At 44.7% G+C, this 27,644-nt stretch overlaps 1 protein-coding gene across 4 annotated transcripts in view; it reads right to left on the reverse strand.

Annotated features, from left to right (window-relative positions):
* The window catches only part of tusc3 (tumor suppressor candidate 3), a 318,808-nt gene that overhangs the window by 169,799 nt on the left and 121,365 nt on the right, over window positions 1-27,644 (reverse strand). For all 4 annotated transcript variants that reach the window (XM_078398086.1, XM_078398077.1, XM_078398067.1 and 1 more), the window contains 2 exons: window positions 18,563-18,680; window positions 912-1,052 (listed from right to left, as the gene is read on the reverse strand). In XM_078398086.1, coding sequence (XP_078254212.1) covers window positions 912-1,052; window positions 18,563-18,680 — 259 coding nt within the window. The remainder of the gene's footprint in view (window positions 1-911; window positions 1,053-18,562; window positions 18,681-27,644) is intronic.

The raw sequence follows: 27,644 nt of genomic DNA on the forward strand, positions 1-27,644 counted from the left end.
GGGAAGGGAAAAGACATTCTGGCCTTCCATCACAGTGAGGAGGGGACTGGAGGAGATTCACTGTGATGGATGTTTCTTTTTTTTGTGTGTTGGTTGGGGTTGTGTAATTTGCTTGTTTTATTGCTTTTATTATTGGACTGTGGGTGACTAAATTTCGTCCAAAAAACTTGTTTTTTTGGATGACAAATAAAGATATCTTGAATCTCTTGAATCTAGATTCTAGTGCACAAATTCATCCAAGCCCCTTGAGCTACACAAAGAGTTATAGGTGTGACTGAATATTGTAAACTAATATTCTAAAAAGACTTCACAATGGAACTGCTAATATTCCGTAAGATAGACACAAAATACTGGAATAACTCAGCGGGACAGGCAGCATCTCTGGAGAGAAGGAATGGGTGATGTTTCAGGATGAATGGGTGACGTTTCAACTCAAAACGTCACCCATTCCTTCTCTTCAGAGATGCTGTCTGTCCCGCTGAGTTACTCCAGCATTTTGTGTCTATCTTCGATTTAAACCAGCATCTGCAATTCCTTCTTACACCTACTGCTAATATTCTTTAACTTTTAATGCAAATGATCAAGAACAAATGTTTACTTCCCCTGTTTAAACCGTAATTTTGCAATTGCTAAGGTTAGTACAGAAATGATTATTGGCTCAACTAATTCTGCATTGTGGTTATATAGAGAATTAAAGAATAATCAGTCTATATAATCACATAATACATAATATTATTTTTAATACAATCAAATAAGTGCTATGTTAAGATAACAAACAAAGGAAAACAACCATCATACAGGTCTATAGTGGTGGAAGTTCAGAATCATTAACAATATTCAAAGAAAAGCAAGAACTTCATCAGAATTAAATTCAGTGAAACCTTCACTTCAAACTATTTCTAATAGCTTACATGGACATCAGTTCGGTCAGCTATCCATTTTGCCAGCTGCTCAGCTGCAAATCCGATTCGCTGGAGGTCAAAGGTGTCAGCTCTCTTGGGTTTGCCTTTTGGTGGAAAATGCATGAATGTGGGAGCAGAATTCATATTTAACTGCAAAACAAAACAAAAAATATTGCCTGAACATGTTAATTAAGTGTCCATCACATTATACACTTACGGCATTTCATTTATTTTTAACACACTTCATTAAAAAATCTTTTTATGTGATATGGGCATTGGTGACAAAGCCAGTACTTATTGCCTATTCATAATTGTGCTAAAGATGTTGCTCTTCTCAATCCACTTTTATCTCGCAGTTTTACAGTTGTATGCTCTGGATCCATAACTGAACAGGACTACATTCAGTCAACTTAAACAAGATCCATTGTCCAGGGCCCCAAACAGATGAAGGAGCAATTCACATGGCTTTCCTTCAATCTAGTATAGAACATTCAGTGTCCACAATGTGATCCCCTCTACATCGGTGAAATCAAATGCAGTTTGGATAATCGTCACGTGGAACACCTGTGTTTAGTACACAGGAGTAACTCTAAACTTGTGCTGCCATTTTAATTCCCCATCTCCCTCTCGCTCGTCCTCATCAGATGTGCCCAGACAGAAGCTGGATGAGAATATATGCATGGTTAGTAAGTTTGCAGATGAAATTAAAACAGGTGGTATCATAGACAGCGAAGATCGTTATCAAAAATTACAGCGGGATCTTGATCAGCTGGGCAAGTGTGCAGATAAGTGTGATGTGGTGCACTTTGGGATGTCGAAACAGGGCAGGATTTTCACAGTGAAGATAGGGCCCTGTGAAGTGTTGTAGAGCAGAGGGATCTAGGAGTACATGTACATGGTTCCCTGAAAGTCACGACACACGTAGAAAGGGTGACGACGAAGACTTTTGGCATACTGGCCTGACGAACAACAACAACAACATTTAAAAGACTTTTGGACAGGTACGTGAATAGCAATAATTTGAGGGATGTGGGCCATATGAGAACAAATCGCACTAGCTTAGATAGGGAATCTTTGTCAGCATGGATCAGTTGGACCAAAGGGCCTGTATGTCTGGGCATATTGCAGCTTTCAGAACTCAATATTCAATTTTTCAATTTAGCTTATTGTATTTTTTTTTTCCTGTGTAATCATTGGGCACTTCTGCCTGTCATAATTTTGACAGTTATTCGCTTTCCATTAGTACAATCTCGTCTGCTGGGTCTGTACCACAGCCTTGCTTTAGTGATACCTTCACTCTCTGACTCTCGGACCAGACTGAAAGCATTCCCTTAATGAAAAAATGTGGGAAACACTTGATTGGGCTGCAGGAACAACTGAAACTGCAGTTTTCAGTCTCACCTCCCCAGCATATTCTTGGCCAACATCCCAGCTCAGCTAATTTTATGTTTAGCATGTCTTGTTGTGATATATGCTAATGTTGGGAACATCTTAATAAAGTCCACACATGCGTGTGCGCATGCGCAGGAGTCCTTCTTCATGAAATCGTGTCTCCAAACTTGGCGGCAGCGGTGGAGCTTTGAAAGGTCGTTTTTCCCCGCAACCTGAGGGTCCCGGCTAGGACAGTCGACAGCTAACAATTGTCGAAGGTGTCTAGCGCCGGCGGACAAGCGTGGAAAATAATTAGAGGCAAGTAAAAACAATTGTATCCGCCGAGAGAAATGACTACTCTGGGGTTGGGCAGTCGGCCGTGCAGTAGCTAGCTGCGACAAGTGCAAGTGAAGAGGGGACGAGCGGCCAGCAGCAGGCACAGCTAGCAACCGGTCGCGGCCCACTGCACGCTGCCGGTCCGCCTCCCGCGAGCGGTATACGGCCACCGACCCCATTGACCGACAATCGCCGAGTAATTTAGGGTTGGAAAACTTGGCGGCAGATGTGGACCAACTACAGCGTGGTCGCACAGCTGGACAGGCTGACTGCAGCCTACCAGACGGCATTGTTCCTCCATACAATTGGCCCGTCAGGACTAGAGATTTATAACAGTTTTGCGCTCGCCAGCAACGAGCGGGGCCGGGAGATGACCGCGATTATTCAGGTGCTTGAGAACTATGCTATAGGCAAAAAGAACAAAACCTATGAGTGGTATCTCTTCAACAAGACACAGCAAGAAGCAGGAGAGTGTTTTGAATAGTTTTTCGCTAGCCTGCGAACACTAGCGAAGTCCTGCAATTTCTGCCAGTGCATGTCGGACAGCTTGCTCGGTGACAAAATAGTGCTTGGCATTAGCGACTCGCAGATGAGGAAACAGTTACTGCAAGAGAGGAGGCTCACTCTCAGCGGCTGTATTGACATCTGCAAGTGTGCAGAGACGGCTGAGTCACATCTCCAGGCTTTCACCGATGGTGGAAGTAGCAGGTCTGCTGCGACAGTCCACAAAATAAGACAGCCGGTGCCGGTGCCGAGCGACAAGAAAGGCGCTGCTGTGTGTCAGCCACGCAAACAGAGCAGTTGGGCGAAGCCAAAGCAGAGACAAGGGAAACCCTTCCAGGAGGCGAAAGCGTGCAGGTATTGTGGTAAAGAGCATGCAACAGACAAACAGCACTGTGTAGCCTACAGACAGACCTGTAAACCATTTTGCCAAAGTGTGCAGAAAGAGTAAAGTGCACAAAGTGGATGACCAGACTGGCAGTGACACGAGCACTGAGTTCATCGACAGCGTCAAGCTCACAGTCAACACGGTGCAGCCTCGGGATGACGTCTACGCAACAATGCTCGTCAATGGGAAGCAGGTCAACTCCCAAGTGGACAACGGAGCGAGCGTGAACATTTTACCATGCAGATATTTCAACGGCGTAGACCACATTCTGACCCCATGTCACAAGAAGCACATGATGTGGAATAAGACGACGATGGACGCGGAAGGAGTTTGCCGGGTTAAGCTGCTCAACCCCAAGACAAACCGCAAGTACTCCGCTGAGTTCATCGTGGTCAGTGATGACATCACGCCGCTGCTAGGGAGCAAAGCCAGTCAGTGAATGAACTTGATCACGGTGAATGACGACAGTTTTCACCGTGTACACACGTCGTCCGTCGTGAAAGAGAAAGTGCGTAAGGCTGAAGAACGCTATGCAGAGGTGTTCGACGGTGCACTGGGAGAGCTGCCGGGTGAAGCCCACCTGCAGATTGATGAGGTAGTGCAAACAACAGTCTTACTGCCACGATGTTTACCTCACGCGATAAAACAGAAGGCGAGGAAGGAGCTGGAGTGCATGGAAGAGAGTCACGTGATCACACCAGTGCACGAACTGACGAGTTGGGTCAGCCAGCTCGTGGTCGTGGAGAAAAAGAATCGCGGAGAAAAGGTGAGTATCGATCCACGACCGCTAAAAAAAGCATTGAAGCGAGAACACTACCCGCTTCCAGTTATAGCGGACATCTTGCCAGACCTCGATCAAGCGAAGGTCTTCAGTAAGCTGGACATGAGGTCAGTTTTCTGGCAGGTGAAGCTGGACGAAGAGTCGAGCAAGCTGACGACGTTCAACACCCCTTTGGGTTGATACCGGTAGCGCCGACTGCCAAGTGTATCATCGGAAATCTTGCAGCGAAGATTGCATCAAGCGCTTGAAGGGTTACCTGGAGTGATCTGCGTCACAGACGACATCATAGAAACATAGAAAATAGGTGCAGGAGGGCATTTGGCCCTTCGAACCAGCACCGCCATTCATTGTGATCATGGCTGATCAACTACAATCAGTAACCTGTGCCTGCCTTCTCCCCATATCCCTTGATTCCACTAGCCCCTAGAGCTCTATCTAACTCTCTTTTAAATTCATCTAGTGAATTGGCTTCTACTGCCTTCTGTGGCAGAGATCCCCTCTCATCCTTCTAAACTCCAGTGAAGACACACAAACCTAGTCTTTTCAATCTTTCCTCATATGACAGTCCCTCCATCCCAGGGATTAACCTCGTGAACCTACGCTGCACTGCCTCAATAGCAAGGACGTCCTTCCTCAAATTATGGCAAAGGAGAGGCAAGGGAAGACGTGATCATCGATCACGACTCGAAGCTCGAGCTGTTGCTTTAGCGATGTGTACAGCAACTCATCAAGCTCAACAAAGACAAGTCTATCTTCAGAGCTACCGAGATACCCTTCTTAGGGCATGTGATCACTAGCACAGGGCTGCAACCCGACCCAAAAAAGGTCGCCGTTGTTGTCAACATGCCAGCACCCTCAAATGTACAAGGTGTACAGAGGCTAGTTGGATTCGTCAGCTACCTGTGCCCTTTTCTACCTAGCCTGTCTGATACCCTGGAACCTATCAGACAGTTGACGAAACCAGAGGTAGAGTGGGAATGGTCTGCTGAGCAGGACAAAGTGAAGTCCAAGATCCGACAGATGGTGTCTGAAGCGCCGATCTCAGCATACTATAATCCCAAGGAGCAGTTGACGAGACAGTGTGACGCGAGCAACAAGGGACTAGGGGCAACCTTGCTCCAAAAGGGTCGTCCTATCGCGTATGCGAGTAGAGCATTAAACGACACAGAATCGCGGTATGCCTCCATCGAGAAGGAGATGCTCGCGGTGGTATTCGCAATGGAGCGTTTTCACCAATACACATTTGGTCGTTTCACCAGCATCAACGATCACAAACTGCTTGAAATTATAACGAAAAAGCCACTGGTGAAAACACCGAAGCGCCTCCAAGGAATGCTACTCCGCCTGCTGAGCTATGATTTTGACATGGAGATCTCTAAAGTCATGAATGGTTAAGATAGAAGAAATAAAGGTACATTGTTTCTCGGGGTGATGTGTTAATAGAGTCATTGAGTAACACAGCAAGGAAACAGGCCCAAGTCATGCATGCCGACCAAGATGCACCATCTAAGCCAGTCCCATTTGCCTACATTTGTCCCACACTCAGGATCGTACTAAATCTTTCCTCTCTCACCTTAAAGTTATGTCCTCTGGTTCTGATTCCTCCGCCCTGGGTAAAATACACTATGCATTATTCACCCTATCAGTAAAGGATATGTGTGTGGCAAGTTTTTTCACACAGAGGTATGCTTTGGTACGCGCTGCCTGGGGTGGTGGTTGAGGCAGATAACGGGATTTCAAGATTTTTGGATAGGTATATGGATATGCAGTGAATGGAGGGATATGGAGCATGTGCAGCTAGGCAAGTGATGGTCTTGACATTATGTTTGTTTCAGACATTGTGGGCCGCAGGGCCAGTTCTTGTGCTGTACTGTTCTATGTTCTTTATCAATTCCCCTCATGATTTTATACACCTCTATAAGATTCCACTTTAGCTTCCTACCTTCCAAGGAATAAAGTCCGAGCTGGTTCTAAGGCTCCATATAAAGATAATACTCACAAGCCTGTCAAGCTGTTTCTTCTAAATTAAAATTAGTTGTTTCTTTTTTTCAATCAATTGAAATCTTTGATTCTGGTAATCGTCTCTACAAATAATTAAAAATCCTCAAGCCTGCTACCACTCTAATAAATCCTTTATTTACTCATTTTATGTTAGTATCTCTGGCAAGGACAGCATTTCTCGCCCAAAGCTAATACCGTTATGCAAGTGGTAATAGGTCATATTTTTAAATGACTGCAGTTCTTGAAGTGAAGTTCTCAGAATTTTACACATCAAACCTCAACTTCAAGGATATTTCCTTGTCAAAATAGTTTATACTTTGTCTGTAGTCTCTTTTTTGCTCTGGTTTATTTTCACCCACATGTTTAGACCGTAATGTTGTATCATTATTGTTTTGATGTGGTTATGCTTTATTCTTAAATGTTAACTGTATGTTTGTGTTGTCATTTGTGAGCGGAGCACCAAGGCACATTCCTTGTATATGCATACTTGGCCAATAAACTTATTCATTCATTCATTCACTCATTCATTCATTCATTCATTCATAACTTGCAAAGGAAATTACAAGCAATGGTGCATTAGCTCTAATATTTCCAGACAGTGGAGACCAAGTACTTGGTAATTTGAAGACATTTTGGTCAGATGATGTAGCACATCTTGCAGATTATACTTAGTGGAAGTGTGGTGGACTTGTGGTGCAGAAAAGTAATGTTTAAGATTGTAGATAGACTGACGATCGAACAGATTACTTTACCCAAGATGGTATTGCAGGAAGTGCACTCATCCAGGCTGTGCTGAATGAATGTTGGAAAGTCCGTGGGGAATTTAGAGGCAAGCCACATACTTTCAGCTTCTGACCTGCACCGAGCCACATTATTTTTATGGCTGGGACAGTTAAATTACTGATCGAAAGTGACTCAAGCAGATGATGGGGAATTTGGTGTTTCTTCAAAGTCTGACATCCCTTCTAAAATCTGAAGTGTATAATTGAACTTGACATTCTTACTAAAGTCTAATCAGTGTCCTTTATATTTTGTCTAAGAATCCTAAATGCAATTTTTAAAACCTCTTCAATTTGCAGGGAAAGAAGGAAAAGTGCAGGAAAAGTGCAGATAAAGAAGGGAAAAAAGGTGAAATATCAAAGTGAATGAAAAAAAGACAAACATGTAGCAGAAAATTGAATCACATTTTCAGTATAGACATGTTAAAGGAAATGTAATGAAATAATGTGACTGATCTGTGATAACAATGAAACCTAGTGGCCAAATTCACAAATATTTTCAGAAAGTGAAAAGATAGATATATTGTTAGAATATAGGACGGAGGATTAAAACTAAGGGATATTATATAAAATAGTTTTACCCAGATCACTACATTTGATTCCTTTTATCATTCATTCATGGAATGTGGCTGTCATGAGCGGGACTGGCATTTATAGCATGATTGGTCTCCAACTGAATGGCTTTATCACTCCAGAGGAAGAAATCCAGATTACTCTCAGTTGGGAGCCCCTTTCAGACATTAATGAACAATCCAGCAGTTTAACATTTATTAAGCTAATATTAACTGTTGTTCCAGATTTTCATTTAATTATGATTTTGAGCTTATCAAAGTGGTAAACTTTGATTTCGACATTGCATTGACGATGGTATCATTTTCATGTTTGTTGCTGGAAGCTGGAAAGACATAACAGATATTATAAACAAAATATTTAATTCCACCTTGGATATTGGAGTTGAGCGAGAAACCAGGATGCTTAAAAATGATATACCACTACATTCACAAATGAAAAGGAAAACTGGGTAGAAACATAGAAAATAGGTGCAGGAGTAGGCCATTCGGCCCTTCGAGCCAGCACAACCATTCAATATGATCGTGGCTTTTCTAGTCACTTGGTATTTGCTGGGGAAAATTTCTGAGGAAGAAACATTCTCGTCTTACCATGATTCTGAACCAAGGAGATTTACTGTCAATGAAGGCGTGAAATTTAGCTACCTTTCTCCTAATACTCTGAAAGTTAATGATTGCTATAATTAAGCTCCTACATAAAGGTTGTTTTGGTTTTGGTTTGGTGCAATTTTAATCATTGTTGCGACCAATGAATTTAGGTGACAAAGTGTATGCTGGGATGGTGTCAGGCTGGGATGGTGTCAGGCTGGGATGGTGTCAGGCTGGGATGGTGTCAGGCTGGGATGGTGTCAGGCTCAGGATTTTCAGAACTAACACTCGGCACGCTAGCCAAAAGACGGTCAGGGGACAATGACTCATGAATGTTTGAGATTGAACAACACGGGCAGTACCAAGGTTCGTTCTGTTGTTTATGGTGATATTCATATGATAAATCAGAGACATCGATGCAAGCCGTATGTACCCACAATTCACATCCATTACATCGCATTGCTTGTTCACTGAGAGTGTGCACATCGCACATGGAAATTTTAGTTTGCGACCCCGCTTGACGGGGCCTGGGTTTAGTTCGATATCTCCACTAAGCATATTAACCAGTAAAACAGTGGCATACAGTCCATTTGGTAGTCTTTGAGAGTTCACAAAATGTTTCACACCCTTTCCAAAACCCGGTCGGGATGCACATAAGTATGATATTGTGGCGGTGATATCACATCCCCACCACCGGGCCACCCGTGCACGCCCGAGCACGGCGTCTCGCTCCAGACAAGCTCCGTCTAGCTCGGGAGGAGTTCCGTTGGATGGAGTCAATGGGCATCGTGCGCCCCTCCGATAGCCCGTGGGTGTCACCACTCCACTTGGTCCCTAAGGCGGACGGGGGCTGGCGCCCATGTGGGGACTACCATCGCTTGAATGACGTGACCATCGCCAACAGGTATCCGGTCCCGCACATCCAGGACTTTAATGCCCACCTGGCCGGAGCATCTGTGTTCTCCAAGGTGGACCTTGTGCGCGGGTGCAATCAAATCCCGGTCCACCCCGACGACATCCCCAAGGCAGCCATCATTACTCCGTTTGGCCTGTTCGAATTTTTAAGGATGCCGTTCGGGTTGAAGAACGCCGCACAGGCCTTCCAACGGCTTATGGACTGTGTGTGCCGTGGCCTAGACTTTCCTCGGCCATCGGGTGACCCCACAAGGGGTGGTACCTCTTCCGGACAGGGTGGACGCTGTCCGCCGGTTCCCCCGCCCGACCATTGTCAAGGGCCTGCAGGAATTTGTTGGGATGATTTCCTTTTATCACCGCTTCCTGCCGGCGGTAGCCGGAACTATGCGCCCACTCTGCCACCTCATGGCTGGTCGTCGCAAGGAGGTCGAGTGGGAAGGCGAAGCAGGAGCGGCGTTTGAGCATGCTAAGGAGGCCCTGGCCAGGGCCACGATGCTCGTTCATCCCAGCGAGGATGCCCCAACCGCCTTGACCGTGGACGCTTCTGAGGTGGCGGTTGGTGCGGTGCTGGAGCAGCTCATCGACGGGTGTTGGCGGCCACTCGCTTTCTTTAGCAGGCACCTCAGCGGGGCCCAACGGCGTTACAGCGCGTTCGACCATGAGCTCCTCGCCCTTTACCTCGCCGTACGCCACTTTCAGTACTTCCTGGAGGGGAGACCCTTCACCGCATTTACGGACCACAAGCTGCTCATCTTTGCGTTTGCCAAGGTTTCGGATCCGTGGTCTGCGCGGCAACAGAGGCAGTTGGCGGACGTGTCTGAGTATACCACCTCAATCCGTTTCGTGGAGGGCAAGAACAACAGGGTGGCCGACGCCCTGTCTAGACCCGCGGTCCATGCCGTTCTTCAAATTGCCGGGGGTATTGACTATTCCGCCCTAGCAGCCGCACAGCTGGGGGAAGAGGAGATGGCCGCCTATCGGACGGCCGTGTCGGGCCTGCAGCTAGTGGACATTGTCTGTGGCCCAGGGGACGCAACGCTGTTCTGCGACACCTCCACTGGCCTGCCGCGGCCCATCGTCGCCGTCGTCTGGCGGCGCAGGGTTTTCGAGGTGCTCCACGGGCTGTCTCATCCCTCCATTCGGGCGACGGTGGCCCTCGCAGCCTCCTGCTTCATGCGGCACGGGCTGCGTAAGCAGGTCGCACACTGGGCACACACCTGCATCCCGTGCCAAACCGCAAAGATCCAGCGACACGTGCGTGCGCCTCTGCAGGAGTTCGGTGTTCCTAGGCAGCGGTTCGACCACATCCATGTGGACATCGTGGGGCCGCTGCCGCCATCCAGAGGCATGACCCACCTCTTGATCGTGGTCGATCGCTTCACGAGGTGGCCGGAGGCCATTCCGCTGGCGGACACCTCGACGGCCACCTGCGCTCGGACCTTGGCGGCACACTGGATCGCCCGGTTCGGGGTGCCGCTGGACATAACATCCGACCGGGGGCCGCAGTTTACTTTGGAACTGTGGTCGGCCATGGCACGCCTCCTGGGAGTTCACCTACCCCACACTATGGCGTACCATCCACAGGCGAACGGTTTGGTGGAACGTTTTCACCACCAGCTGAAGCCTGCCCTGAAGGCTCGCCTCACAGGCCCAGACTGGGTGGACCCCCTGCCTTGGGTTTTGCTGGGGATCCGCACCGCACCCAAAGAGGACTTGGCCTCCTCCTCCGCCGAGTTGGTGTACAGGGCCCCCTTGACGGTTCCCGGGGAGTTCATCCCACCGGCGCAGGGTCGAGTGGAGCAGCCTTCGGACGCCCTGCAACGTCGCCTCATGGGACCTTCCATCCGCACGTTCCTGCCGCTCTGGAGGACTGCCAGTTTGTTTTCTTGCGCAGGGACGCTCATCGGTCACCTCTCCAGCGGCCGTACGAAGGCCCCGTCCGGGTCCTGCAACACGACTCGGCCACATTTGATCTGGACATGGGGGGTCGCAGCGAGACTGTTTCGATTGCACGGCTGAAGCCGGCACACATGGACATTGATCGGCCGGTGCCGGTTGCGCAGCCCCGCCCGCGCGGCCGCCCTCCGTCCGCATTACCCCCGCCAGTGTCTGCTACGTCCCCTCCACCTGTCGGTCGGTCGCCGGTACCTGCGCCGGTCGTGGTGCGCACTCGGACTGGTCGCCTCGTGCGCCCTCCTGTCTGCTTTGTACCTCCAGTTCTTGGGGAGGGTTCCTGTGGCGGTCCCTGGGGATCAGGCCACTCCTTGGGTCAGCCCCCTCGTCACTTGACGGACAGGCTTAAGGGGTTAAAGGTCAGCCCGTTGGGAGGTGTGGTTTATCCCTAGGTGGACTTCGCTGTGAGTAGGAGCTCACAGCCAAATAAAGACCTTTTGCTAAACCTGCCTGGCGTCCAGCCTTTTCTCTGGCCTCCGCCAGGCCACTACAATATGAAGTACACAATTTGTGGTCTTGGTCTAACAGCATGATGCAGTTCAGCACATGGATAAGAAAAAGGAACATTCCTACCACAGTTTTGGTGTTTTGTCACTACGTAGATACTCCCGTTATCTTCGTTAGCAGGTCTTATAACAAGCAGCGATAGTCCAAGAAGTACATGAGGTCCCGATGAAAACAACATGGCATAATTCGCAGCGAGATTAAGTTGTGGCAGGCAAAAAAATTCGGCGGAGATTTCACAATTCCAGAGTAAAATTAAACAACAAAAATGAGCTCTACAATATCACAAAGGACTAAAGTTCACGAATTTAGATAAAATAAACTAAGCTGAGCGAGTAAAAGGTTGGATAAAAAGGGATAAAAATCCGGAGTATCGAAGGGTTCTCAAAATACGTCCACTTTTGTCATGGTCAAGTGGTACAAACTATTCCGGGTGTGGTCTCACCAGGTCCCTGTACAACTGCAGTAGGACCTCCTTGCTCCTGTACTCAAATCCTCTCGCTATGGCCAACATGCCATTAACTTTCTACACTGCCTGCTGTTCCTGCACGCTTACTTTCAGTGACTGATGTACACGGAGACCCAGGTCTCAATGCACCTCCCCTTTTCCTAATCTGACACCATTCAATAATAATCTGCCTCCTTGTTCTTGCCACCAAAGTGGATAACCTCACATTTATCCACATTACACTGCACCTGCCATGCTTCTGCCCACTCACCCAACCTATCCAAGTCATCCTGCAGCCTCATAGCATCCTCCTCGAAACTCACACTGCCACCGAGTTTTGTGTCATCCGCAAATTTGGAGATGTTACATTTAATTCCTTTGTCGAAATCGTTAATATATATAGTAAATAACTGGGGTCTCAGCCCTGAGCCTTGCGGCACCCCACTAGTCACAGCCTGCCATTCTGAAAAGGACCCGTTAATTCCTACTCTTTCTGTCTGAAATCAGTCTCTATCCATGTCAATATCCTACCCCCAACATCATGTGCACTAATTTTGCACATTAATTAATCTCTAGAGTGGGACCTTGTCAAAGGCTTTTTGAAAGTCCAGATACACCACATCCACTGGCTCCCCCTCATCCATTCTACTTGTTACATCCTCAAAAAATTCCAGATTAATCAAGCATGATTTCCCCTTCACAAATCAATGCTGACTTTGACCAATCCTGTCACTGCTTTCCAAATGAGTTGCTATTACATCTTTAATAATCGACTCAAGCATCTTCCCAACTACCGATGTCAGGCTAACTGGTCTATAATTCCCTGTTTTCTCTCTCCCTCCTTTCCTCAAATGTTGTGTTACAGTAGCTACCCTCCAGTCCACAGGAACTGATCCAGAGTTTATAGAACATTTTAAAATGATCATCAATGCATCCACGATTTCTAGGGCCACTTCCGTGAGTACTCTGGGATGCAGACCATCATGACTAATGTTGCATGACTAATGTGAATTTCCTTCAGTGTTTCCATCACGCTAGATCTTCGGTCCCCTAGCATTTCTGGGAGATTATTTGTGTCTTTCTTAGTGAAGACAGAACCAAAGTACTTGTTTAACTGGTCTGCCAGTTAATTGTAGAACAATCAGTTGAAGTTGGATAAACCACAGGAGATGATTTTTAAAGGCAAACTCGGAGTTTAATACTTAGAAACATAGAAAACAGGTGCAGGAGGAGGCCATTCGGCCATCCGTGCCTGCCTTCTCCCCATATCCCTTGATTCCACTAGCCCCCTAGAGCTCTATCTAACCCTCTTAAATCCATCCAGTGATTTGGCCTCCACTGCACCCTGTGGCAGAGAATTCCACAAATTCACAACTCTCTGCGTGAAAAAGTTCCTTCTCACTTCAGTTTTAAATGGCCTCCCCTTTATTCTAAGACTGTGGCTCCTGGTTCAGGCCTCTCCCAACATTGGGAACATTTTTCCTGCATCTAGCTTGCCAGTCCTTTCATAATTTTATATGTTTCTATAAGATCCCCTCTCATCCCTCTAAACTCCAGTGAATACAAGTCTAGTCTTTTCAATCTTTCCTCATATGACAGTCCCGCCATCCCAGGGATCAATCTCGTGAACCTACGCTGCACTGCCTCAATTACAAGAATGTCCTTCCTCAAATTAGGAGACCAAAACTGTACACAATATGCCAGATGTGGTCTTACCAGGGCCCTATATAACTGCAGAAGAACCTCTTTACTCCTGTATTGAAATCCTCTCGTTATGAAGACCAACTTGCCATTAGCTTTCTTCACTGCCTGCCTTACCTGCACGCCAACATTCAGTGACTGGTGTACAAGGACACCCAGGTCTCACTGCACTTCCCCTTTACCTAACCTGACACCATTGAGATAATAATCTGCCTCCTTGTTTTTGCCGCCAAAGTGGAAAACCTCACATTTATCTACATTATACTGCATCTGCCATGCATCTGCCCACTCACTCAAACTGTCCACGTCAAGCTGCAAACTCCTAACATCCTCTTCGCAGTTCACACTGCCACCCAGCTTTGTGACATCAGCAAACTTGCTAGTGTTACTTCTAGTTCCTTCATCCAAATCATTAATGTATATGGTGAATAGTTGCGGCCCCAACACCGAGCCTTGCGGCACTCCACTCGCCACTGCCTGCCATTCTGAAAAGGAACCGTTTACTCCTACTCTTTGCTTCCTGTCTGCCAACCAATTCTCTATCCATGTCATCACTCTACCCCAATACCATGTGTTCTAATTTTGCTCACCAATCTCCCGTATGGGACCTTATCAAAGTCTTTCTGAAAGTCCCGATACACTACATCCACTGGCTGCCCTTCATCCATTTTACTTGTCACATCCTCAAAAAATTCCAGAAGTTTAGTCAAGCATGACTTCCCCTTCATAAATCTATGCTGACTTGGACTTATCATTTTACTGGTATCCAAATGCACCGTTATTACCTCTTTAATAATTTACTCCAACATCTTCCCCATCACCGATGTCAGGCTAACTGGTCTGTAATTCCCCGTTTTCTTTCTCGCTCCTTTCTTGAAAAGTGGGATAACATTAGCTATCCTCCAATCCACAGGAACTGATCCTGAATCTATTGAACATTGGAAAATGATCACCAATGCGCCCACTATTTCTAGAGCCACCTCCCTGAGTACCCTGGGATGCAGACCATCGGGCTCTGGGGATTTATCAACCTGCAGTCCCATCAGTCTAACCAATACTATTTCTCGCCTAATGCAAATTTCTTTCAGTTCCTCTATCCCCCTAGATCCTCTGTCCTCTATTACATCTGGGAGATTGTTTGTGTCTTCCTTAGTGAAGACAGATCCAAGACTTGACAAGACAGACTTGAAACATGTGCTAATAAGAGTTAGTCAGTGGAGATTTGTTAATGGTGAATTGCAATGAATTAAACTTTTAGATTAAGTAACATGAATGCTTGACAAAGAATAGTGTGATAATTGTTTGTGGGAACTTTCAAAAAATGTTTGTTGAATTACTTCAGACTTGATTTATTCAGAAAGTAGAAGCACAAGGTTAAAGATCTTAGAGTACATGCAAAACTATCTGGAGTTCATGTATGGTTATAAAAAATAATGACAAAGAGATTTCAGAAAGACATAGGAAGACTTGAAAATGAAAAATGGAAAGACACATGACAATAATTTAATGTGGTTAATTGTGAAGAGATGAACTTTGCCAAAAACAGAGAGGCAGTGAAAGGAAATTGGTCCAATCCAATCAAATCACCTTATAATTAGAGATTAACAAGCAATTTGTTCTCCTAACTGTCAGCGACTTGAATACAAACATACCCAATTCCCTTTGAACGGCAATGCTAACCGATCTCTCACCATTTAACAAATATTTTCTGCTTACCTGTTATTTTCTTCAAAGTGGACAGTGAAATAATGATTGGGAATTACAGATGAGATTAAGAAAGAGATGTCTGAAGAGGAAATATAAGAAATGAAAATAAGTGGTCGTGATATTCCTCAACACCTGGACGGGACATCATCAGGTTTTTGATCACATTGTGCCAAAAATGTTTTGTTGTTTTGTGCAAAGAATATGTTACCTCCACATTAATTTTCTTCTCGAAAGAGGCTGTTCACTCATAAAAAGAATTTATTAAGCAAGAGTGATTTTTACCACACCATGCCACAAAACAAAAACCTTGAATACATCAACACTAATATTTTCAGCTACTATTAGTGTGCAGCCAGCAGTTAAGCACCCTAGGTTTATGCTATTGCACTGACGTCCATTGGGGAAGGCTGCAACAGTGCGCGTGTGAAAATGTGGGCTATCATTAATAACAATTTTGATTTCCACATTTACCTGTACATTCCATATATCTCAAGAATAGCTTTCAAATTTCCTGCTGCAATTGTGTTGTTACTCACAATGCTTAAAGTTATCCTTGGTGATGAAGGACTGCCTCAGAGAAAGACAACCTCGCTGTTTTTCAGAAAGGAAAAAAACATCACATTTAATATTACTTTTATTCATTTTCAACAAGAAATAATGGGGTTACATGAACTGAATTACCGTTAAAGATTAATTGGCGTGATCATTTTGTGTCAGTGAAATGAAGCCACTCAATTGCATCAGAAATGAAAACAGAAAATGCTGAGTATACTCAAAAGGTCAGGCAGCGACTGCGGAGAAAAAAAATAGAGTTGATGTTTCAAATCAAGGATCCTTCGTCAGAGTCAGTGAAGTGGGAAAAAAAAGTTTTTGTTTTATTTTAAAGTTTTCTCATTGGAGAGAGGAAGATAGGTCATAATATTGGAGGGAGTGTCTGTGATAGTCTGGACACCAGGGTAATCAGGCTATACAATTGGTATCACCATCATCTAAGAGATGAAAATCAATGTCTGCTGAACATAGCTGATCTGACTGGAAGAGTGTAAACAGCCGAAAATGAATGAGGGAAGTAGGAAAATAAATATTATGCTCTGGTATTTTATTTAATTCTTCACATGTTTAAATTACAATGTTTTATTCTTACTTGGTTACTGTATATCGTGTTGTTACTTACGAGCAAAGCACCAAGGCAAATTCCTTGTATGCGTACATACTTGGCTAATAACATTTTTTCAATTCAATTCAATTCAAATCAATGTTAAAAATATGAGACTCAAAAACCAGCAGCTGCTTGAAATCTGATAACTAGAGAATGCGGAAAATACTCCACAAATCAGGTAGCATATGTGGTGAGAGGCAAACTAAATTAATGTTACAAATGGTTCAGATACACTTCTGGCACAATCTGGAAAGTCCAGTTAGCTGACATTCGAATTTAATATTGAATTCCAAGTTCTGCAAAATGTTAAGATGGAAATTGAAATGTTGTTTCTTGAGCTTTTATTGGGTCAAAATTGTCAACTTTTGATGTTGGACAATCACATGAAGGTCCATTTAGCCCTCTGAATCTTTTCCAGCTCTCTGAGAGCACTATGGCCTCTCATTACCCATATTCTTAGATTAGTTTAGTTAAGATATACAGCAATGAAACAGACTAGGTCTGAAGAAGGGTCTCAACCCGAAACATCACCATTCCTTCTCTCCAGAGATGCTGCCTGTCCCGCTGTTACTCCAGCTTTTTGTGTCTATCATGAAAACAGGCCCATTGGCCCGTCCATGCCAAGCATTGATCACCCTTTCACGCTCGTTCTATGTTATCCCACTTTCTCATCTACTCGCTACACATTAAGGAGGGGCTTTTTTTTTGTACAGAGACCAACTAACCCATAAACCCACACATCATTGGGATAAGGGCGGAAATCAGAGTACCCAGAGGAAGCCTATGCAGTCACAGGAGACCGTGCAAACTCCATTCAGATAGAACCCAAGGTCAGGATCGATCCGGGTACTCTAGCTTTGTGAGGCAGCAGCTCCACCAGCTGCCTTACACTGTGGATGTACAGTTCTTTTTGTTCAAAAAATAATCAATTCGCTTTTGAAAGCCGTAATTAAATCTGCTTCCATTGCTTTCACCACTTTATCAAGACAATGCATTTTCAATCCTATGCCCTGTGTATAATGTTTTTATTGATATTGTCTTTGCTCACAGTCCATTTTCAAAACTTTTAAAACTGTTTGTGAAGATAAATGCAAAAGTAAGAACATTCTGTTCACATCCCAAGAGAATCTCAAACTGGCAGTCCATTATTGTTTAATTAAAAAATGGTCCTTTAAAGCACTCCTCAGCAAACAATGTTCACGTGACTTATCAGATTGTTAAGCACCACTGTAATGAAGAGAATATCTATGGCAGGAGCACGTATGCATTCCTGTGGACTCTAATTTTAATAGCAAAGATTTATATCGGTATGGCTGACATATGGAGAATACTAATTCAAAAAAATATATGATTAGTTTTTCATTGAAGTTTTATTCATCTACAGTACTTTTTTCTAATTCCAATGCTTATTTTAGTAAAGAAACATTCAGCTGTTAGCACAAAATAGGCGATTCAGTACAGATCATTAACCAGAGCATGTTCTATGATTAACTTATCAGCAGCAAGTCTTTGGCATGAAGAGGGAGGAACAATGTGTTTGTAAACCTCAAGCTGATATGCTGGTCAAAATCTGGTACAAGTTGGACGTTGCACAGTGCAAGTACAGCCCCTTTGTATTCAAGCTTTTCATGAACCTTTTCTAGGTAAAAATCTGCTTATAAAACCAACCCAACCCATGTTTCACGTGACAGTCAGTGGTTCAATACTGTGGTGTGGTGCAGAGATTCCTGATCTTCAGTGCTTTCTGAGTGTAGGTTTACGAACTTATGAATTATAAGTTTATAGGTTTCCTCCAAGTGTCCTTGTTTCCTCTCTCCACCCCAAAAATGTGTGGGCTGGCAGGTTAATCGGCCAGTTTGCAATGCCAATCATACCTGCAACATTTCAGGGTTGAAAATGAAATCATTTTAAGTCACCACAAAAACTGATGAATACCACAGTGTGCAACAAAATCCATACCTGTTGAAATACATCTGCTCCTTCATCATAATCCACAACAGTGAAGAAGAGTTTATTAGAAAATGCAGAGGAATATCGCCATGAATTTGCAAGCACCTGGTACTCTTCATTTGCTTGTCTGCAGAAAAATAAAATGCCGGATACCAAAATAAATCAGAGAATTGTACTCATGTCATCTAAGAAAATGGATGTCATTAGGTCTATATATATCTCCAGAGATGCTGCCTGTCCCACTGAGTTACTCTCCAGAGATGTTGCCTGTCCCGCTGAGTTACTCCGCATTTTCTATCTATCTTCAATTTAAACCAGCATCTGCAGTTCCTTCCTACACACGGGCCCATTTGTTATATGTATGTATATAAGTATATATATAGATAGATAGATGGATTTAAGGTAATCCCACTTCCAAGCTGTGGATCAATAATTCGGCATGTTATGGACCTTCAAGCGGTTGTCAATGTATCGCTTAGTGTGCTATTTGTTTCTGCCAGCACCACCTTTTCACAATTCCAAATCCCCAATTCTTGTCCTTCAGCTCAACCTGCCCATGCTGACCAACATGCTCCATCCACACCAGTTCCACCTGCCTGCGTCTGGCAAAGGTACTTTCTCCTCAAATTCCCTCATAATTCCACTGATTAACTTACTTCCATATGTCACTAATCTCGTTCCAGAGGATCATTGGAACACAGCTGCCAGTCCTGGAGGACATCTACAATGCACGCTGCCTCAAGAAAGCCACCAGCATCGACAAAGACTCCACACACCTATGCCACCGTCTGAACTATTTCCATCTGGCAGACGTTACAAAGCCTTCTACGCCCGCACATCCAGACTAAGGAACAGCTTTATCCCTAGAGCTATAGCTGCTCTGAATCGGTCCTGCTGAGAGCCCGCCATGATCTGTCTCTGCCCCCAGGGTCATCTGGCAATGATCCTTTTTTTGCACTTTACCCTGTTCCCCCCTTATCTTTTTCCTTCCCCCACCCCCCATTTTGCTGTTTTCATTTTTGCCGTGATTTATTCATATATTTGATTTGATAGCATCTATATGGAAGCAACATTCAAAATCTCATACTTGTACAATGACAATAAAGGATATTGTATCGTATTGTAACATAAAGACACAAGGAACTGCAGATGCTTGAATCTTGAGCAAAACACATAGAGTTGGAGGAACTCACTAGTCCGGGCAGCATCTGGGGAAGGAACGGACGTGTGAGTTCGGGACCCTTCTTCAGACTCTCTTTGCCGAGGTCTTTTATCTGTTTATCTGGTGCATCATTCACATAATATATCACACACTTCAATTAGATCTCACCTCGGTCTCACTTGTTCCATTGAAATCAACTCTAGACTCCAGCCTCTGCTCGTAACTGCAGCCTTGCCAATATTTTTGTAAATCTCCCCGACATCCTCTCCAGCCCTGCCAAAACCTTCCTGTCATTAGATGATCCAAATTATTCCTATCTGTAGTATAATCAATATTTTATATTATTACAGAATTCTCTGCTCTTCTTTGCTCTTGCTTTCTGTGCTTCAACTAATAAGGTGCCGTCTTTTCGATACACATAGTTACATCCTCAAAAAAAACAATTAATCAGAAAACCTTTTCTTAATTAACTTGTGCAATTCTAAACATTGACTTACACTATACTTCAATTTTTTTCCCAACAATTTGTCCACTATTATGTCAGGCTGATTTGCTTGTAATAACTTGATCTATCTTTTTCATCGTTTTAATTAACAGTACCGCATCAGTAACCTTCCACTGCTCTGTAGCCAGAGAATTGGAGAATAGGATAATGAAAGTCAGAGGTTGTATTATTTCCCCCCTTGCTTCATTTAAGGATACCTTTTGTTTCGTCTTGGCAATTTAATACATTTTTTGAAAATGCTATATCCCTTACTTCCTCAATTATCATTTCTGAAACATCACCCTTTTTCCCCAATGTTTATGCCTATATCATCCACCTCTTCCATGAAGGTCTTTTACCTCCATTGCCATGCTGCTATTTTGCTGCCTGAAAGATACATAGATACATAGACTACAGGTGCAGGAGTAGGCCATTCGGCCCTTTGAGTCATTTAATGTGATCATGGCATCTGCTGTGAGCTCCCCTTTCCTTTCTAATTGCCTTCTCTTTTACATTTTTTTTTGAACATCTTTGTGTTTCCTTGACTTTATCAGCCACTATTTTCATGTACTCTCTTTTCTCTTCATAACTTCCTTTTTAAAAAATTTCCCGCATACTTGGTATTTATGATTAATATTTTCATATCACTATTTTTTTCTCAATGTCCTTATTTTCTGTTGTTTAGTAATAGTAATGTCGTGTTTCTAACAACTTTAATGTACCAGTAGGTACACTTACATAAAAAGGATCATCGTCCATCAGTTGCTATAAGCGAGTTCGGTATTACAACTGCGCATGCTCAGGTCATGGGTCATTCAGGATAAACATTCTCGCCAGCTGAACTACTGTGTATATACAGACCTGCGTTTCATACGTATTTTCTAGTTTTGCTTCTTCGAGGTAAGAAAATACTGCCTTCAAAACTATTAACTAGATGTATTTATGGTTCATTTGTACAAAACAACGATGATTTTGATGGTTTAATTGGCTTTTCCTTGGTCGCTTGCTAGCCCACTTCGGTGAGTGAGCGAGATCGTGATGATTAATAACCACCATTTTTTATTGTTATTGTTTGCGAGGGGGAGAATTAAATGAAATGTATGATTTTTATAACTATCAATAGAAAATATGAAAAGTATTTGTGGGGTTTTCACCTCTTACTGTACTAGTCCACGGCCACGGGCCACATGCACTTTTGTTGACTTCTGAATGAGTTCTGCATGTACATATGTAAGTAAAGTTGTATAGTACAAAACAGGTATGAATCTCCTGTCTATAGACAATAGGTGCAGGAGTAGGCCATTCGGCCCTTCGAGCCAGCACCACCATTCAATGTGATCATGGCTGATCATTCTCAATCAGTACCCCGTTCCTGCCTTCTCCCCATACCCCCTGACTCCGCTATCCTTAAGAGCTCTATCTAGCTCTTTAATGCATTCAGAGAATTGGCCTCCACTGCCTTCTGAGGCAGAGAATTCCACAGATTTACAACTCTCTGACTGAAAAAGTTTTTCCTCATCTCCATTCTCAATGGCCTACCCCTTATTCTTAAACTGTGGCCCCTGGTTCTGGACTCCCCCAACATTGGGAACATGTTTCTGGCCTCTAACATGTCCAACCCCTTAATAATCTTATAATTATGTAGACAGTCTAATCATGTCTCTTTTCTGATTCCCATTACATTGAATAATTTTAATCACTATTTGACATTCTAATTTTCAGTTATAATCTTGTGATTGTATAAATTACTTCAATATATTTGCACCATTTTCTTTTGCATTGTAACTTGTAATGGACTTGCTTACAGATTGTGACTTGATAAGGTCCACGCAGCCAAAACAGATAATAAATAAATGCCCAGTAGTATAAGAAAATAACTGCCTGACCTGCTGAGTTACTCCAGCATTTTGTGAATAAATAAATGCCCAGCACTGAAATGCATTCTCGACTGCACAAATATATTTATAGAACGACCACGGCATCTACAGTTGCAGGCTTTGACATGGTCCGACTACAAGAAACACAACATTGTGAAGAAACACAAGAAACACAACACATTGGTTGGAATTGCCCCCAAATGGCATGATCACATTCTTATCAAAAGCTTGGGGTGGGTGATCATCTGATTGGAATTCACTGGAATTTAGAAGGATGAGAGGGAATCTTATAGAAACATAAAATTCTTAAAGGATTGGACAGGCTAGATGCAGAAAAAATGATCCCAATGTTGGAGGAGTCCAGAACGAGGAGTCACAGTTTAAGAATAAGGGGTAGGCAATTTAGGATTGAGATGACAAAAATTTCTTCACCCAGAGAGTTGTGAATTTGCGGAATTCTCTGCCACAGAAGGCAGTGGAGGCCAGTTCATTGGATGTTTTCAAGAGAATTAGATTTACACTAGCTCTTGGGGCTAAGGGGATCAAGACTGAATTTTGTCCCCCACCAACAGAGCTACCCCACCGCCTCTGCCCACCTGCCTGTCCTTTCTATAGGATGTATAACCCTGAATATTATACTCTGAAGAAGGGTCTCGACCTAAAACGTCACCCATTCCCTCTCTCCTAGATGCTGCCTGACCTGCTGAGTTACTGCGGCATTTTGTGATACCTTCGATTTGTATCAGCTGGAACGGGGTACAGATTTTGGATGATCAGCCATGATCATATTGAAAGGCGGTGCTGGCTCAAAGGGCTGAATGGCCTACTCCTACACCTATTTTTCTATGTTTCTAAGTTAGAGATGCAGTGTGGAAACAGGCCCTTCAGCCCAGCGAGACCATGCTGACCAACGATCACCTGTACACTAGTCCTATCCTACACACTAGGAACAATTTACAGAAGCCAATTAACCTACAAATCTGCAAGTCTTTGGAATGTGGGAGAAAATTGGGGCACCTGGAGAAAACCCAAGCGGCGGTCACAGTGAGATTGTGCAAACTCTGTGTAGACAGCTCCCATAGACAGGATCAAAATCCGGGTCTCTGAAGCTGTAAGGCAACTCAACCGCTGACCCACTCTGCCACCCCTGATGATTGGCGTTGAATACTGAGTTGCAATCAATGCAATAACCACCGGGTGGCATCAGCAATGGCTGCCTCGCCAACAGTCTGTCTGTCCCTTCCTTCTTTGTTGTTTTATAGTTTGTGTTAAATGTATGTTTTAGTGTTCTTTTGCTTGTTTTATGTGGGGGTGGGGTGGGGAGGGGTGTTTTTGGGGAAGCTTTTTAAAATCTCTCACCTCGATGGAGATGCAATTTTTTTCGGTATTGTATCTATGTCCGCACTGCAGCCTGACATCGAGGAGTTGGCGGCCTCTGTTGGGAACCGACTTCGGGAGCTCCAACCGCGGGAGCCTGTGGACTTACCATCGTGGAGCTGGTATCACAAAATGCTGGAGTAACTCAGCAGGTCAGGCAGCATCTAGGAGAGAGGGAATGGGTGACGTTTCGGGTCGAGACCCTTCTTCAGACACCCATTCCCTCTCTCCTCGATGCTGCCTGACCTGCTGAGTTACTCCAGCATTTTGTGATACCTTCGATTTGTACCAGCATCGGCAGTTATTTTCCTACACATCGTGGAGCTGGTGGTCCCTTTGTCAGGGATCAACCTCGGAGCTCTAACCGCGGGAGCCTGCGGATTTTAACATCGTGGAGCTTGTGGTCCCTGGTTAGAGACCGACTTCGGGAGCTCCAGGCTGCAGGAGCTTCGACCGCCACGTTGCGTGAGTTCGATCGCCCTGACGTGGGGGGTCACTGGCTGCGGGGGCTTAGATCGCCCCGACTTTATTCTCCCATATTCGACTGCCCCGACCGCCAGAGAATAAAGAAGAAAGAAGATTAGACTTGTTTGCCTTCCATCACAGTGAGGAATGTGGGGAATCCTTTGTGGTGGATGTTTATGTTGACTTTTATGTAGTTGTGTGTCTTGTTGCTTTTTTTTTTAGTATGGCTGTGTGGTAAATCAAATATCACTGTACCTTAATTGGTACACATGACGGTAAAAGACTTTTGAAACCTTTGAACAAAAGCTTGATGCATGTATTCTTATGTCCTCAGAATCAGAATCAGAATCAGAATCAGAATAGCCTTTATTGTCATCCAAAAAACATGTCTTTTGGACAAAATTCCGTTACCCACAGTCAACAATAAGAAGCAATAAAAATGAAGCAATAACACACACAATCACAAAACCAACATAAAACAAAAAAAACATTCATCACAGTGAGTCTCCTCCAGTCACCTCCTCACTGTGATGGAAGGCCAGAATGTATTTTCTCTTCCCTGCCGTCTCCTCCCGCAGTCAGGCTGTTGAACTTGCCACGTCGGGGTGGTCGGGGCTCCTGACATTGAAGCCCCCGCCGGGCGGAGAAAATCCCATGGCCTATTCCAGGCCGCTTCGGACGGTGAAAGGTCCGCAGCGGGCCGACCCAAGCCCCGCAATTCGGGGCGGAAGAAGACGCTGCCGCTGCCGGAGCTCCCGATGTCGGTCCCCACCCAGGAACCTGCGAGCTTCCGACGTACACGCGGCCCGTGGCCCGCGGCTAAAACCTCCGAGGCCTCCGAAGGCGAGTCGCAGCCGCACTCGCAGCACCACCACAGCCTCCGAAGACAGCCAGCTCTGCAGATGGTAAGTACAGTCCGCGGGCTCTGCGAACCAGAGCCCCAGGTGGTGCCAGCTGGAGGCCGCCAGCTCCAGGTGTTTGGCCGATGGTAGGTAACAGCGGGAACGGAGACACAACCAAGAAAAAAGGTTGCGTCTCCGTACGGAAGAGACAATTGTTACAGTTCCCCCCCCCACACATAGCACACAACCACAAAAAACACCACATCACATCTAAACACTACAATTAAGACAAAAAAGAACTGCAGGCGAGCCGCAGCTGCTGCACAGCGCCGCCACCTCGGCCATATTCCGCCTCGTGTTCTAGTGCAATGTGGAGAGCCAACAAGAGCACATTATGTGACTTATAGAAGGTCCAGATCCTTATTAAGGCTGGAATTGATTTGTGTCGTAACCAATCACCAAGGGTTATGATAAAATGTCTTGTACTTGATTCTGTGATGAAACATGGTGTTGTCTATGATAAATCCGTGTCATAACCACACCACTCTTCCTGGAGAGGCAATGTGCATTCAGGAGATACATGTTCACCACATATGACAACTCCATGTGGAGAGCAGCACCAACAACTGAATACGGTATTTGTGAAAAACAACTACACAAGAAAGCCATTGACGTCATTAACCAAAGGGATTATGGAGCTTCCTCCTCAAATTTGCTTGTATTAAGAAATCTATTGCTACAGAGATGCAATGCTGAGGTGCTGGTCAGGCCGCATTTGGAGTGCTGTGAGCAAATTTGGGCCCCATATCTGAGGAGGGATGTGCTGGCTCTGGAGAGGGTCCAGAGGAGGTGGATGTGGAAAGGATGTTTCCACTGGTGGGAGAGTCTAGGACCAGAGGTCATAGTCTCAGAATTAAAGTGTGCTCTTTTAGAAAGGGGATGAGGAGAAACTTCTTTACTCAGAGGGTAGATAATCTGTGAAATTGCCACAGAGGACTGTGGAGGCCAAGTCAGTGGATATTTTTAAGGCAGAGATAGACAAATTCTTGATTAGAACAGGTGTCAAGATTTATGGGGAGAAGGCAGGAAAATGTGATTCGGAGGCAGGGATCAGCAATGATTGAATGGCAGAGTGGACTTGATTGGCCAAATGGCCTAATTCTACTCCTATAACTTGTGAACTATTCTACATCTGCAACGTGATGACATGCAAGATGTGCAAGGGATTAATCTCGTGAACCTACGCTGCACTGCCTCAATTACAAGGATGTCCTTCCTCAAATTAGGAGACCAAAACTGCACACAATACTCCAGATGTGGTTTTACCTGGGCCTAATACAACTGCAGAAGAATCTCTTTACTCCTATACTGAAATCCTCTTGTTATGAAGGCCAACATGCCATTAGCTTTCTTCACTGCCTGCTGTACCTGCAGGCCAACTTTCAGTGACTGGCGTACAAGGACACCCAGGTCTCGCTGCACCTCCCCCTTACCTAACCTGACACCATTGAGTTAATAATCTGCTTCCTTGTTTTTGCCACCAAAGTGGATAACCTCACATTTATTTATATTATACTGCATCTGCCACACATCTGCCCACTCACTCAACCTGTCCAGGTCACCCTGCAACCTCCTAACATCCTCCTTGCAGTTCACACTGCCACCCAGCTTTGTGTCATCCGCAAACTTGCTAGTGTTACTTCTAATTCCTTCATCCAAATCATTAATATATATGGTAAACAGTTGCGGCCCCAACACCGAGCCTTGCGGCACTCCACTCGCCACTGCCTGCCATTCTGAAAAGGACCCGTTTACTCCTACTCTTTGCTTCCTGTCTGCCAACCAATTCCCTATCCATATCAACACCGTACCCCCAATACCATGTGCTCTAATTTTGCTCACCAATCTCCCGTATGGGACCTTATCAAAGGCTTTCTGAAAGTCTAGATACACTACATCCACTGGCTCCCCTTCATCCATTTTACTTGTCACATCCTCAAAAAATTCCAGAAGATTAGTCAAGCAGGATTTCGCCTTCATAAATCCATGCTGACTTGGACATCCCTTTACTGCTTTCCAAATGCACCGTTATTACCTCTTTAATAATTGACTCCAGCATCTTCCCCACCACCGATGTCAGGCTAACTGGTCTGTAATTCCCCGTTTTCTCTCTCGCTCCTTTCTTGAAAAGTGGGATAACATTAGCTATCCTCCAATCCACAGGAACTGATCCCGAATCTATTGAACATTGGAAAATGATCACCAATGCGTCCACTATTTCTAGAGCCACCTCCCTGAGGACCCTGGGATGCAGACCATCAGGCCCTGGGGATTTATCAACCTTCAGTCCCATCAGTCTAACCAATACAATTTCTCGCCTAATGCAAATTTCTTTCAGTTCCTCTACTCCCCTAGATCCTCTGTCCTCTAGTTCATCTGGGAGATTGTTTGTGTCTTCCTTAGTGAAGACAGATCCGAAGTACCTGGTCAACTCTTCTGCCATTTCCTTGTTACCCATAATAATTTCATCTGTGTCTGCCTTCAAGGGACCCACATTTGACTTTGCTACTCTTTTTCTCTTAATGTATCTAAAGAAGCTTTTACTGTCCTTCTTTATATTCTTGGCGAGCTTCCCCTCGTACTTCATCTTTTCAGCCCCTATTGCCCATTTTGTTACCTTCTATTGTCCTCTGCAAATTTCCCAATCCTCTGGCTTCCGGCTACTCTTTGCTGTGTTATACATCTTTTCTTTTTGTTTTATTCCATCCCTAACTTCCCTTTTCAGCCACGTTTGCCTCCTACTCAGAAGGCAGGGGAGAAGGGGAGAAGGCAGGAACGGGCTACTACTGATTGAGAATGATCAGCCATGATCACATTGAATGGT

This window comes from Rhinoraja longicauda, chromosome 1 (genome assembly GCF_053455715.1).
Source record: "Rhinoraja longicauda isolate Sanriku21f chromosome 1, sRhiLon1.1, whole genome shotgun sequence".
NCBI classification, from domain to species: Eukaryota; Metazoa; Chordata; class Chondrichthyes; order Rajiformes; family Arhynchobatidae; genus Rhinoraja; species Rhinoraja longicauda.